Source organism: Mytilus edulis, chromosome 8 (genome assembly GCF_963676685.1).
Source record: "Mytilus edulis chromosome 8, xbMytEdul2.2, whole genome shotgun sequence".
Lineage (NCBI taxonomy): Eukaryota > Metazoa > Mollusca > Bivalvia > Mytilida > Mytilidae > Mytilus > Mytilus edulis.
The window spans coordinates 86,806,383-86,819,675 of NC_092351.1; the positions used below are offsets into that span (position 1 = coordinate 86,806,383).

At 32.5% G+C, this 13,293-nt stretch overlaps 1 protein-coding gene across 1 annotated transcript in view; it reads left to right on the top strand.

The window, feature by feature from the left end:
* The window catches only part of LOC139484486 (uncharacterized), a 32,731-nt gene extending 27,898 nt beyond the window's left edge, over positions 1-4,833 (top strand). The window contains exons 8-9 of the mRNA XM_071268218.1: positions 3,635-3,775; positions 4,721-4,833. Coding sequence (XP_071124319.1) covers positions 3,635-3,775; positions 4,721-4,833 — 254 coding nt within the window. The remainder of the gene's footprint in view (positions 1-3,634; positions 3,776-4,720) is intronic.
* Positions 4,834-13,293: the final 8,460 nt, after the last annotated feature.

Genomic DNA, 13,293 nt, shown 5'->3' on the forward strand with positions numbered 1-13,293 from the left:
ATAATGTCTTTAACTTTTTCATAATAAGTTGTTTTAATCTATTAATTGAATAATCAATACAATATGTTTCTTTCAATTCAAGCTTTTGTAAAATAAATTTAACAGAGGAATACCATGTTATAGTGTTATTTTCATGCATATCTTTGTTACATAAAAACGCTTCTTTCAATAAATTTGAGTTACAATGATGTAATCTATGCAGATAGCTTATCATAGATATAACAATATTAAAATATATAGGAAATCTACCTAATTCTGATTGTACAGTAACATTTGTACTTTTATTATTTAAGCCTAGAATATGCTTACAGAACTTTAAGTTCATTTTATCAGCAACATTATTCTGGTATATTTTTTCAAGCACATTTGTAGCATCTTTTTTACAGGAAGCAGAGTTGGTTTTAAACATTTCCCATATCTCTGAGCCATACAAAATAATAGGTTTAATGGTATGGTCAAACAGATGTAAATTTGTTTTAATACTAGCATCTGAGCCAGATAAACATCTATTAAGTTTATATGAAGCTTTTAAAGATTTATTAAATAAGTCTTCTTTTGCATAATTAAATAGGCCACTTGACTGGAATATAACTCCAAGGTATTTATATTTGAAAACAGTTTCAATTAATTCACTTTTAAAATAAAATTGTTCTTTTATGTGGCGTCCACTTTTATTAGAGATTAAGACTTTAGTTTTTTTTTAAGTTTACATTAAAGCACCAGGTATCACAGTATGATTCCAATGCCTTCAAGCGCTTTTGAAGTCCATCTGCAGAATCAGAAAATACAATGACATCATCTGCATACATAAGACAGTCTATGCGACTAGTGCTGAGTTTTACACTATCAGGACAATTTAGTAAACAGTTAGGTAGATCATTTATGAATAGATTAAAAAGGGCAGGGCTTAAAACATCCCCTTGTCTTACCCCAATATAAGAGTTAAAACATGGACCTAGTTTGTTATCAACTTTTACTCTTAAATTATTAAGTGTATACATGTGTTTAATTAACTGGTAAAATTTTCCCCCAATGTCTGACTTGAGCATTTTGATAAGAATACCTGGGTGTATCACAGTATCAAAAGCTCTTTTAAAGTCAATAAAACAAGCATAAAATTTACTTCCCTTACAGTTAGTATATTTATCAATTAAGCATTTGAGGATAAACATGTGATCTGTTGTCCTTGATTTATTTCTGAACCCAGCTTGGCAATCAGTCAAAATATTTCTCTCATCTAAATGTTTAGAAAGTCTTGTATTTAACACAACATTACATAACTTTCCAATACAAGAATTTATAGCTATACCTCTGTAATTTTCAGGGTTATTTATATCTCCTGATTTATGTATAGGTATACAGTATCCTTCACACCATAGCTTTGGATATGTACTATGAGCAAATATTAAATTAAAAAGTTTATTAATGCAGCCTATAAGGGCTGTTTGTCCAGCTTTAAGCATGTCGTTTAGTATCAGGTCCAGACCACATGCATTTCCAGGTTTTAAGTTGGTAATTGCTTTAAATATTTCTTGATTAGTCACTTTATAGTCTAATACATTTGACATGTTCTCTTTTTCTAAATCAACAAGCATGTTATTTAATAGGTTTATTTTTGATTTATTGGTATCAGATAGAGAATTTAAATCTTGGAAGTATTTTGTCCATGTGGAGTTATTTATAGAAGTTTCTGGGGTGTCCCTAGTTTCTTCTGTTTCCCCCTTTAGTTTATTTACAAGGTTCCAGTATTCCTTTGGATTCTTAGCTATTAGATTATCAAGCTGTTTAACAATTTTTGATTTAAACTCCTTTCTTTTATATTTTTTTAACTTTTTGAATTCTCTATAATGTTTAAAATAGTTATTTCTAATATTAATATTATATGGATTTTCAGACATATGCTTAGCCTTAATGTTTAATTCTCTCCTTTTATTGTAAAGATCTTGATCATACCATTTTTTCTTATTAATAGTTTTCTTTTTATATTTATTAGATTTGAATTTGAGTGACATTTTTGCTGCTTTAATAATAATATTCTGCAGGTCAGTAGCAGCAGAGTTTATGTTTGATTTATCTTGATAATTGTTAGTTAGAAAAACATTAATATCAAGTTTACAAGATGGGTGACATAGAGCATCCTGAAGTTTTTCCTTTGAGCAGTCGGTCCATTTAAATTTACCTGGAAAATTTTTAGTACTTTCATTCTTATTTATAAAAACAGGACAATATGAGGCAAGCAGCATACATGATACCTTACAATGGCAATCTGAAAAACAGGGAATAAAATTTGATACTTTACAATTCAAAGTATGTTGAATCAAATCTTCCGACATAATAATATAATCTACCACACTTGTGCCATTAGGTTTAAAACAAGTAAAATTACCATTTGAATCACCCAACATACGGCCATTCAGTATTCTGAGTTTTAAAGTAATACATAGTTGAAGTAATTGCTTGCCTCTAGCATCAACTTTATTATCACAACTATTCCTTTTCTGTAACCCAATATCATATTCATATTCTTCATCGTCCATTGCAAATGGATCATATGTATCATTTTCTATAAAATCTAATTCTGACCCAGTCCTTGCATTAAAGTCTCCACATAGAACTATGTGACCCCTCTCAGCATAATAATTTGTTATATCTTTTTCTATAGTTTCTAATGGGTCATCATCTGACTGAAATATATAACTAGATGATGCTGGGATAATGTATGCCAAACACAAGAAAATATTTTTGGCGAAATTAAAGAATTTTTTATCCAATTTGACCCATTGATAGTCTAAGCTTGTATTATTATGTGTTATAATTGCTCTGTCCAGAATTTGCAAATATACAGTATGTATTTATCTATAACTAGATACTAATTTTCACAAAATAAACAACCTTTAAGATGCAAAATTAAAAACACTGTTTCAGCGCTTGAATTTTGTTTTTTTCAAAGATATAAAAATATTGAAATAATTTGATAAACTGGTGTTTCATACTTTAGAAAATAATTCTGTAATATACTATAGTGAAACACTATACACAATATGAAAGTTTATGGATGTGAAAAGGTCAAGGATACTTCTTCTTTTGCTATGTCTTAAATGGAAAAAAATCAAAAGGTTCCAAATCCACGCCATTTTGTAATGGCAGCTTTTCATATAAGTAGTCAAATTTGTCGTTTAAACATCGTTTATAGCATATGCTTATGATTGAATCGTTTGTGTAGCATTCTATTGAATAAATGTCAGAATATTTCTCCTTTTTGTCTTTGTGGTTGAAATATTGATATTTTTAGGTCTGACCTTTGACCTCAATTTCACAAAAGTGTGACCACTCTGGATTTTAACGACCCAACTTTTCTTTTTGTACACGTTTTCCTCTTTCCATCGATAAATATTTGAGTTAGTAAATCACTCAAATATGAGGTCAACTCCTTAATGGAAGAAGAAATAATTTATGTGTGTGTTCTTCCGGACCATTTAAGTTTCAAAAAAATCAACTCTGGTTGCAGTACTAATGGAATATATATTGTCGCTTGTAGATCAATTGCAAAAGGTTAAATCAAATATCAAAATGTTCTTAGTATTGTTCAATGTTTTTTCATTGTGATATTTTGTTCTCTATTTTCCAATTGTAGTTGAAGACTATGTTGATGCATTATCATCAAATTCTTATTCAAGTAGACAATCGATGACGTCCCTTCAAGGATATGAAATTGAAGGATCTGATAAAGCATGTAAAGATTCCACTTTTAAGTCTTCAGATTTACAAGTTGGTGGTTAGTTTTGTTATTTCATGCTGTGAAAACTGTTTACAATCATATAGTATTTTTTGTGTATCAAAAGGTAATGCTCGATATATGATGTGTCTCTCCAGAACTATAAGTAACGTGCATCTAGTTGCCCACTATAAATCCTAAACCTATAGCTATATATAGCAAGCTTGATTGACCTTAAATACAATATACTCTAATTGAAGTCACGACTAGTTATAATAAGGTATATGTTTTAATGAAGATGATATAAATAGTTATCAAAGGTACCAGGATTATAATTTAGTACGCCAGACGCGCGTTTCGTCTACACAAGACTCATCAGTGACGCTCTTATCAAAATATTAAACATGATCAACAAGGATGTGTATGCTAATGAAATAGTATTGATATACGAAGATAGTATGAGTTTTTACAAGGCATGAGTTGTCCCAAGAGTGCCAATGGACAACTCTCCACTCAACTCCTGTAATAAAAGAAAAACATACTATTATATGATATATGATATAAAGCTTAGTTAAAAGATGGACTTTACCATCCTATTATATAGAGCTTTTTCTTTAAAATGGGGATCGTACTTATACATTTTGTTCTGTGATATATAATAATCATAATTTTATGTGGAACCACACCGATTCTGTTAAGAGATACACTGCAGATGATCTTGTCAAAATGTTTTTTTTTCCTAAATAATGATACATTTATAAAGTTATGTACAGTCAAAAATAATTGTTTACTTCTTTTGTTGATTCAACGTCTGTTTTTACAAATATAATTTCTTTTTGGCTCTGTTATCTCCGTGGTTTGTTTATATTTTGTGTACTTTGATTTAGTTTAAGTCCTGTGTGATACGATGTAAGTATGTTGTATGTATAGCATTTGTTTAACCATGAAAGGTATGTAATGTTGATAAGATAATACTTTTTTTTAATTTTATTTTACATGTTTAAGTAGGTAGACGACCATTACCAACCCCACCGTCATCTCCAAAATATCATCGAAAAACGACAACGGGAAAGGAACACATTAACAAGAGCAAGTATCTGTTTGGCAAAACTTTTTGATTGTATATTATGTATTAACTTCACATAAAGATAAGTTGGAATCATCCCTTCGTAAATTTTACGGACGCCATCACGAGTTGGTTGACCGTTATGGAATAACCGTTTCACAAATGATATCGGATATGTTCCTTACGTCGTAACTACAATCCCCTTTCCTTTCATGAATGTGACCTACCGAATTAGACTATTTACCGGATTTGTAATCACATAAGCAACACGACGGGTGCCACATGTGGAGCAGGATCTGCTTACCCTTCCGGAGCACCTGAGATCACCCCTAGTTTTTGATGGGGTTCGTGTTGTTTATTCTTTAGTTTTCTATGTTGTGTCATGTGTACTATTTTTTTCTGTTTGTCTTTTTCATTTTTAGCCATGGCGCTGTCAGTTTGTTTTAGATTTATGAGTTTGACTGTCCCTTTGGTATCTTTCGTCCCTCTTTTGGAACCTGTTCAAGCACTCTAGGTATTTTTATTATTAAGCTTTCCAAAACAATTTCAGAAAGTTGACAAAAGCATGCAAATAAACTTCACATGTAGTAAAGCAGACGAAGATTTGGTTTTTTTCTGAGATGCTGAAGGCGTAATGACGAGTATGTTCTAGATCAGACCTATGGACAGGCCTTCTTTTAATCAGTTCTGAACTGCATTTGTCAATTTTTTTTCTGTCGATTATGTCTTGCAATTATTATATTCGACTCGCATTTTTTTGTTTAGCTGCGAATAAAACAGCTGCAAATAATTGAAAGAATAAATTATGTTGATTTGTATGTTTGTTAAGTGTTTGTCTTATCTTCATATTATATCCAGCCTAATTGTTAGATTTGTTGTTTTATATCCCGTTCCGAAGTATCTGTCATACGAGCCGTGAAGAATTTCGCATGCCTTTTACTACCCGGTCAGGCTGGGTTAATATTTCATGCCCTGATCTAAGGTACATCCACTGTCATTTTAAACACCAAACGTTACCTGAATGTTGCATCATTTGCTAAAGACGGTTTGCTAATTGTTCACGTTGTGATCCCCTAGCTCCTCCCAACAAATTGATCATTGTTTCAAGTAACAGTCTTGACGAACTGCTCTACATTAAGTAAGACCATCCGTCAAAACACCAATAAAGTCTCCTCTTAAAACGACACTTTTACGCTCAAGATATGCCAAAAAAATACCAAAGGAAGCGGAACAGGTTAGTAACTCCTGTCACACATGCGCGTCTTTCAAACGATTCCATTCGTGCCTCGTCGAACAGTCTCCGGAAGACCCATCGTGATCGTGCTTGGTTGACATATCTTACGTGACCGATGTTCTTACGCACAACCGTCAACTCATTTGGTCGTCAGTCGGGGAAAACATCGTACACTAGTACGTGCTTTATCAAAGACGAAAAACTAGGTATATTGCGTGATGGGTTTATACACTATTAATACATTTAAAGCCTTTAAACGGTCCCAGTGTTCTCAATCGAGTTGATCCGGTCCCAGATTTTTTTGTTTTAATTGACGACACCTATCTTAAGCAGCTCAATTGAAATTGGCTGCGTAAAAAATCAGAACAAAATTCAAGTTGCTGTTTAAGGGATTTCTGAGCTTGAAGACGAATTACTTCGTGAAGAGCTCAATCAGCAACACTAGTTATTGCTACCACGAGACTTAATTCAAGGCTTCGTCAGCGTGGATTGCCCTCCTGCGAGCTATAGACTCAAAGTAATATGTTAACGCATGAAGATTTGCCAATTTCTGACATGAACCTAATTTTCGCACAACACGAGGCCCGAAATCACGGAATCAGCGAAATTTCTTATTGCAGTAGACCGGTTGTTTCTGATGTTTCTGTATAGAATTATAGGGTTTGATTGACCATTATACCTACAAGTCAAAATTCCAATTAAGAGATCGGTTCCTAGTCGGTGATGGTGAATAAATACTCAAGTATAACGATATTTCTGATTTTTTTTACACTACAATTTACTACATTTGTACTAAAAACAGTCTTCTTTCGATAAATTTGATTTGTTTAACACTCAAAAAATTGAAGGTAAAACCGAATACTGATCTACCTTCTTATTTACATTACCTTTGAACATCCGATGGAAAGTATTAAGGGAAACAAGAGATATACATAAACTATATTTAATAGTGAGAGTACACATTGGAGACACCTTCTTGGTTACACTCACTCGGCTAAACTTTCTTCAAAATAGGTATCATAGCAAGTACATATGTCTGAGAACTGTAAGACAATTTTATCAGACTGCCCTGTTATAGTTTACAATATGGTATCTGAAAAAAGAACACATTCGTCACATCCTATGGTGACTGTCATGAAAAAGTGAACCGTGTCAAGTTCAATTCTCAAGCTATTATAAAATTTGTTGTTTAATTTTATCTTTCCAATTAAACTATTCTGATAAGTGTTTTGTACCTTAGGTAATTTAATTCATGTTTAAACCATACATTTATGTAATAGAGCATTTAATAATGACATGATATAATTATTGGTTACCTGATTTGCACATATAAATAAAGAGCTATTTTTGATGATACATAGAAGACACTTTACTATCTACACATTACCGTTACTGATAATTGACAAAAGAGATGATTTCAGCTTTCCAAATTGTGAACTTTCCATTTCTAAGTAGCAACATTGCAGCAGCATATGCATACGGTGTATATATCTCCCAATTGATACGATATTCCCGTGTTTGCATTTCCTATTATGATTTTCTTGATAGAGGATTGTTGCTCACAAGGAAGCTTTTAAATCAAGAGTTCCAAACGGTGAAGTTGAAATCATCTCTTAGTAAATTTTATGGACGCCATAATGAGTTTGTAACTAAAATCCCCTTCCCTTTCATAACTGTGACTTACTGATATAGACGATTTACCGGATTTGTTATCTCATAAGCAGCACGACGGGTGCCACATGTGCAGAAGGATCTACTTATCCTTCCGGGGCACCTGGTATCAACCCTAACTTGTTGTGGGGTTCGTGTTGTGTATTCTTTAGTTTTCTATGTTGTGTCATGTGTACTATTGTTTGTCTGTTTGTCCTTTTTATTTTTAGCCATGGCGTTCTCAGTTTATTTTCGATTGATGAGTTTGACTGTCCCTCTGGCATCTTTCGTCCCTCTTTTAAAACTTTAAATGCTACCCTTTGGAAGCACCTGCAATCACCCCAAGTTGTTGGTCGAGCTGTGTAGATCAGTCGTATGCATTATATATTGTGTTTTGTTTACTATTGTTGTCTGATGTTGTTTTTTTTTTCTATTTAAAATTTGTCAGTTTATCTACGACTTCTGAATTTGAGTGTCCCTCTGTTATCTTTCACCCCTTTTTAATCGCTGCTGGATAACTCGAATTTAAAAAAAACTCGGCCTATCATTATTTATTTGCAGAAATACACTGAACAAACTCGAAATACGATACATAGATTCTATGGTTAACGGTTATTTTCTGACTAAAAAAAAAACAAAATTGATCTTTGCAGAATTATTAAGGGATTAACTTATATTTGAATATTATAGCGAGTTTCTCGTTTGTATGAACTTAGATGGTTTAAAGATCAAGGCGAGTGTGCATGTGTGTATTGTGCTTAAACCAAAGTGTTCATAGTTAGTATATAGTTTTTTACACCACTGGGTCGATGCCACTACTGGTGGACGTTTCGTCCCCGAGGGTATCACCAGCCCAGTAGTCAGCACTTCGGTGTTGACATGAATATCAATTATATGGTCATTTTATAAATTTTCTGTTTACAAAACTTTGAATTTTTCGAAAAACTAAGGATTTTCTTACCCCAGGAGTAGATTACCTTAGCCATATTTGGCACAACTTTTAGGAATTTTTGATCCTCAATGCTCTTCAACTTTGTATTTATTTGGCTTTTTAACTATTTTGATCTGAGCGTCACTGATGAGTCTTATGTAGACGAAACGCGCGTCTGGCGTATAAAATTATAATCCTGGTACTTTTGATAACTATTATGTATATAAACATATATATTTTTTTTTTATTTGATGTTAATATTTGAACTTTACAAAAAATCAATTTTCAAATTATTAAACATGTTGAATATATTGATATTTTAGAAACACAATGGTATCCCACATTTCCACGTTTGAAATTTGAAGAGAGTGATATAGGCATGTATATGTTTCTCTATTTTTTCTGTAGTTTATCTTTTGTTAATCAAACATGTAAATACCAATCCGTATAGTGCGCCGGTCACATTTGTTTAATGATTGTCGAAACCTTGCTTAACTTCCTTACATTCAACAGTTTGAAATATTCTAACTTATTGTTATTTGTACGTTAAACGATGTAACAAATTAGTTCAGGTCTCATTATAACTATGAATTTACGCACTTCGTATCATAGTTCTGTTTACTGTGCAACTTCTAGTCTTGGTATTTGATAAGGGAATTTCCGTTTGAACTTTCCTGAGTGCAGTCATTTTGTTAATTGATTTTTTGTTATGCATATTATCACGTTGTGATATATTAACGCCGCTACATGCACTATGTTACTGATTACCAATAGATAATCAATAATTTTGGGTTTACAAATGAAATACAAGATGCATTTGTTCCTATTAGTATTAAATAGCCTTATATCACTTCCTTTTATATAGATTGATGTAATGTATGCCATGTTTGCTTACCAGATAAATATATAGTTTCTATGAAGAAAGATAAACAATTATTCTACTCTACAAACGATAGTCTTCAGTGTGCATGGTAGGGAAAGAATAACAAAAAACTCAACAGCATACTGACGTGGAATAATATTCCAAAACGTAAAAAAAAATACTTGAGAAGACGTCATTTAGTTGATCCATTTGAACAATATTTACAGTAAAGCTAGTAGATTCTGTGAATTTTTAATTCAATATAAATTGATGAACACATCTACCAGCCACAACCGCTTGTTCTTTGGTTGGATGTCATTTATATCAGTTTTATATGTTGTAATGTTATCCTTAATATAACCCTGGGTACCATACAAATGTGTCCATTGATCTCTTGAGATGACAACGCGTGCTTTTTAGTACAATCATCCCATTTTTTATTGTTTTTTTTTTTTTTTTCGTTATAATTTGTTGTTACTGTGCATCGTATGGGAGATGTTCGTTGTTATTCTGCGGATTATATGTTGTAAAGTCACGAAGTGTTGTCGTTTTCGCGTGTTTTACATTTCCATGTAATCGGGAGGTTTGGCTAACATCAAAACCATGTGAAACCAATCATGTTTCTCACAATACCATATACCAAGTCAGGAATATGACAGGAATATGGCAATTGCTATCTTCAGTCCGTGACTATGTACGTTGCGTTTTGTTTTTGTTTTTTTTTTTTTTTTGTAGTCTAGTGTTGCTGTTGTTCTGTTGTTTTCCTCTAATAGATGAAGTGTTGCGTTCTGTTTTAGTTTGTTACGAAAACTTGTTTTTGCTTAATCGAGTTATGAATATTAAAGAGCAGTGCACTACTCAGCTACTGTTGCCTTAATTTTTTCAGAAAAAATGTTTGCTGTTTTACTCTCTCTCTTTTACATGTAGCAACAAAACATGTCTGATCAAATGAAAACCAGAATATATTATTGTACAGTTTTATCACACCTTATGTCCCTTTGTTTCAACAATATTTGTTAACAGAACAACTTTACACTATTTGAGTCGAAAGTTAAACTGTTAAAGATATTTGTATGTACTATTATGTTATAATAATACATGGAGGAATGGAATATTTCTGACCAAAATCGTTAAACAATACTTAAGACTAACATTTTATAGAAAAAAGCAAACTTTTCAACATCACATCAACACTATCTAATGAATCAAACGTTTTACCAAAATGTACTTTGTTTTTATATCGGTGTAGCTAATGACCATACAAGGATTATTATCTTATGCCTTTAATCGTCAAAATTCTTTTTCCCAAATAATGACATGTCGTTCGTTCTGGGACAAATTAACTTAATCAAGTTATGTACTCTAAAGAATTTGTGTTATTTTTTTTTATTTTTTTTTGTGATTCAACGTCTGTTTGAATACACATGATATCTTTGTGGTTCTGTCATCTGCTTGGCTTGTTCATGTTGTTTATATTTTGTGTACTTTGATTTTGTTTATGTCCTGTGTGATCCGATGTGAATATGTTAAATGTACATTCACTTTTTTTAAATTTTGAAAAGTATTCCTATGTTAATAAGATAATACGTTTTTTTTTCATATTTTGCATGTTTAACTAGGTAGACGACCATTACCACCCCTACCGTCATCTCCAAGATATCATCGAAAAACGACAACGGAAATAGAACACATTTACATGAGCAAGTATCTGTTTGGCAAAACTTTTTGACTGTATATTTTATATTAACTCTATATAAAGATAAGTTCAAACCTGTTCAAGAGTCCACTCTAGGCATTTTTTATTTTACAGTTTTCCAAAACAATTTCAGAAAATTGACACAAACAGGCAAGTGAACTTCACATAAAGTAAACCAGACAAAGATCTGGGATTTTTTCAGAGATGCTGTAGGCAGCTTGACGAGTATGTTCCACATCAGACCTATGGGCAGGCCTTCTTTTGATCAGTTCTCACCTCCATTTGTCAGGGTGTTTTTTCTGTCGATTTTGCCTTGCTATACGACTTGCAGTTACTTAGATATAGGAAACTGTGGTGTGAGTGCCATCGAAACAACTCTCCGTCCAAATAATAATTTATAAAAGTAAACCATTATAGTTCAATGTCTATTCCAAATATCATACTCCTTAATGATTAATTATATAAATGTGTTTTTGGATTAAAAATCCATGTTTTTTTTTTTTGTCTCCTCGAAATAGACATAGGCATGCCAATTGTGTAGATTTGCTTAATTATGTGTAAGAGATAAAGGTGATATCAACAATATCTAATAAAATTGAGAAAGGAAATGGTGAATATGTCAAAGCGACAACCACCCGACCATAGAGCAAACAACAGCCGAAGGCAACCAATGGGTCTTCAATGTAGCGAGAATTCCCGCACCCGTAGGTGTCCTTCAGCTGGCCCCTAAAATATGCATAATAGTACAGTGATAATGGACGTCATACTAAACTCCGAATTATACACAAGAAACTAAAATTTAAAATCATACAAGACTAACAAAGGCCAGAGGCTCCTGACTTGGGACAGGCGCAAAATTGCGGCGGGGTTAAACATGTTTATGAGATCTCAACCCTCCCCCTATACCTCTAGCCAATGTAGAAAAGTAAAAGAATAACAATACGCACATTAAAATTCAGTTCAAGAGAAGTCCGAGTCTGATGTCAAAAGATGTAACAAAAGAAAATAAATAAAATGACAATAATACATAAATAACAACAGACTACTAGCAGTTAACTGACATGCCAGCTCCAGACCTCAATTAAACTGATTGAAAGATTATGTCTTCATCATATGAATATCAGGTACAATCCCTCCCGTTAGGGGTTTAGTATCATACTATCATAAAATATATGAGAAGAACATAACCCGTGTCATGCCAACAACTGTTTTTTTAGAAATAAATGTGTTTAGTTCCGATGCAAAGACCCTATCAGTGTATGTTAACTAAATATGTATGTCAACGTCCAAATAATAATGATTATTAATGTACCACTATTTGTTCCAGTATTCATTTTGAAGTATGTCGAGTCCTTAACAAACTTCTTCACAATCGTATACTGTTTGTATGATTAAATAGAAATTGTCAAGATATGAATTGCGTCTCCCGTGTTTATTAGATTAATTTCATTGATCTGGAACATCATAAAGCTAGTCTATTGTGTCGTCGGATCCACATCCTTAGTTTCTTTCTAGAAATATAACACCTAGCTGTCTTAAATGCCAAAGATTCCATGTATCTATATGCAGGTTTTAAAATGGCATAGTTCATTCTTTATGCATCATAAGCAGGGTTTTTTTCTGTGAAATTGCAAGTAGACACAAACAATCAACTGTCTTCATTCTGCTTTTTCTGTCATTATCAGTTATTCAAACGTCTTATAAACTTTAATTACAGATGAATCATTAATCCAACGATTTTCAAGTACATATTCAAAAGAGTCACCGTACGGTACGTAAAAGGATTGATCGTGCTTATGACTATTTTTCTTATGGTTCGCATTCATACTATGGTACGTACACTATGCTATGCTTTTAAAGATACATTGTAGTTACAATTAAACAGTTGCTTTATGTATACAAGGTCAATATAGAGTGTTATTGTCAGGTTTGTTGCTTTATATCCTGTACCGAAGATTCTGTCGTCCGAGCAGTGAGCATTCCAGAGGTTCTCAAGAAGAATTGAGCATACCTTTATTACCTGATCAGCCAGGGTTAATATTCCATCTAAAAGCCCTGATTTAAGGCACATTCACGGTCATTTAAAATTTAAATCAAGGCACTCGGCCATCAGAAAAAACTGACAAACAGCAAAAACGT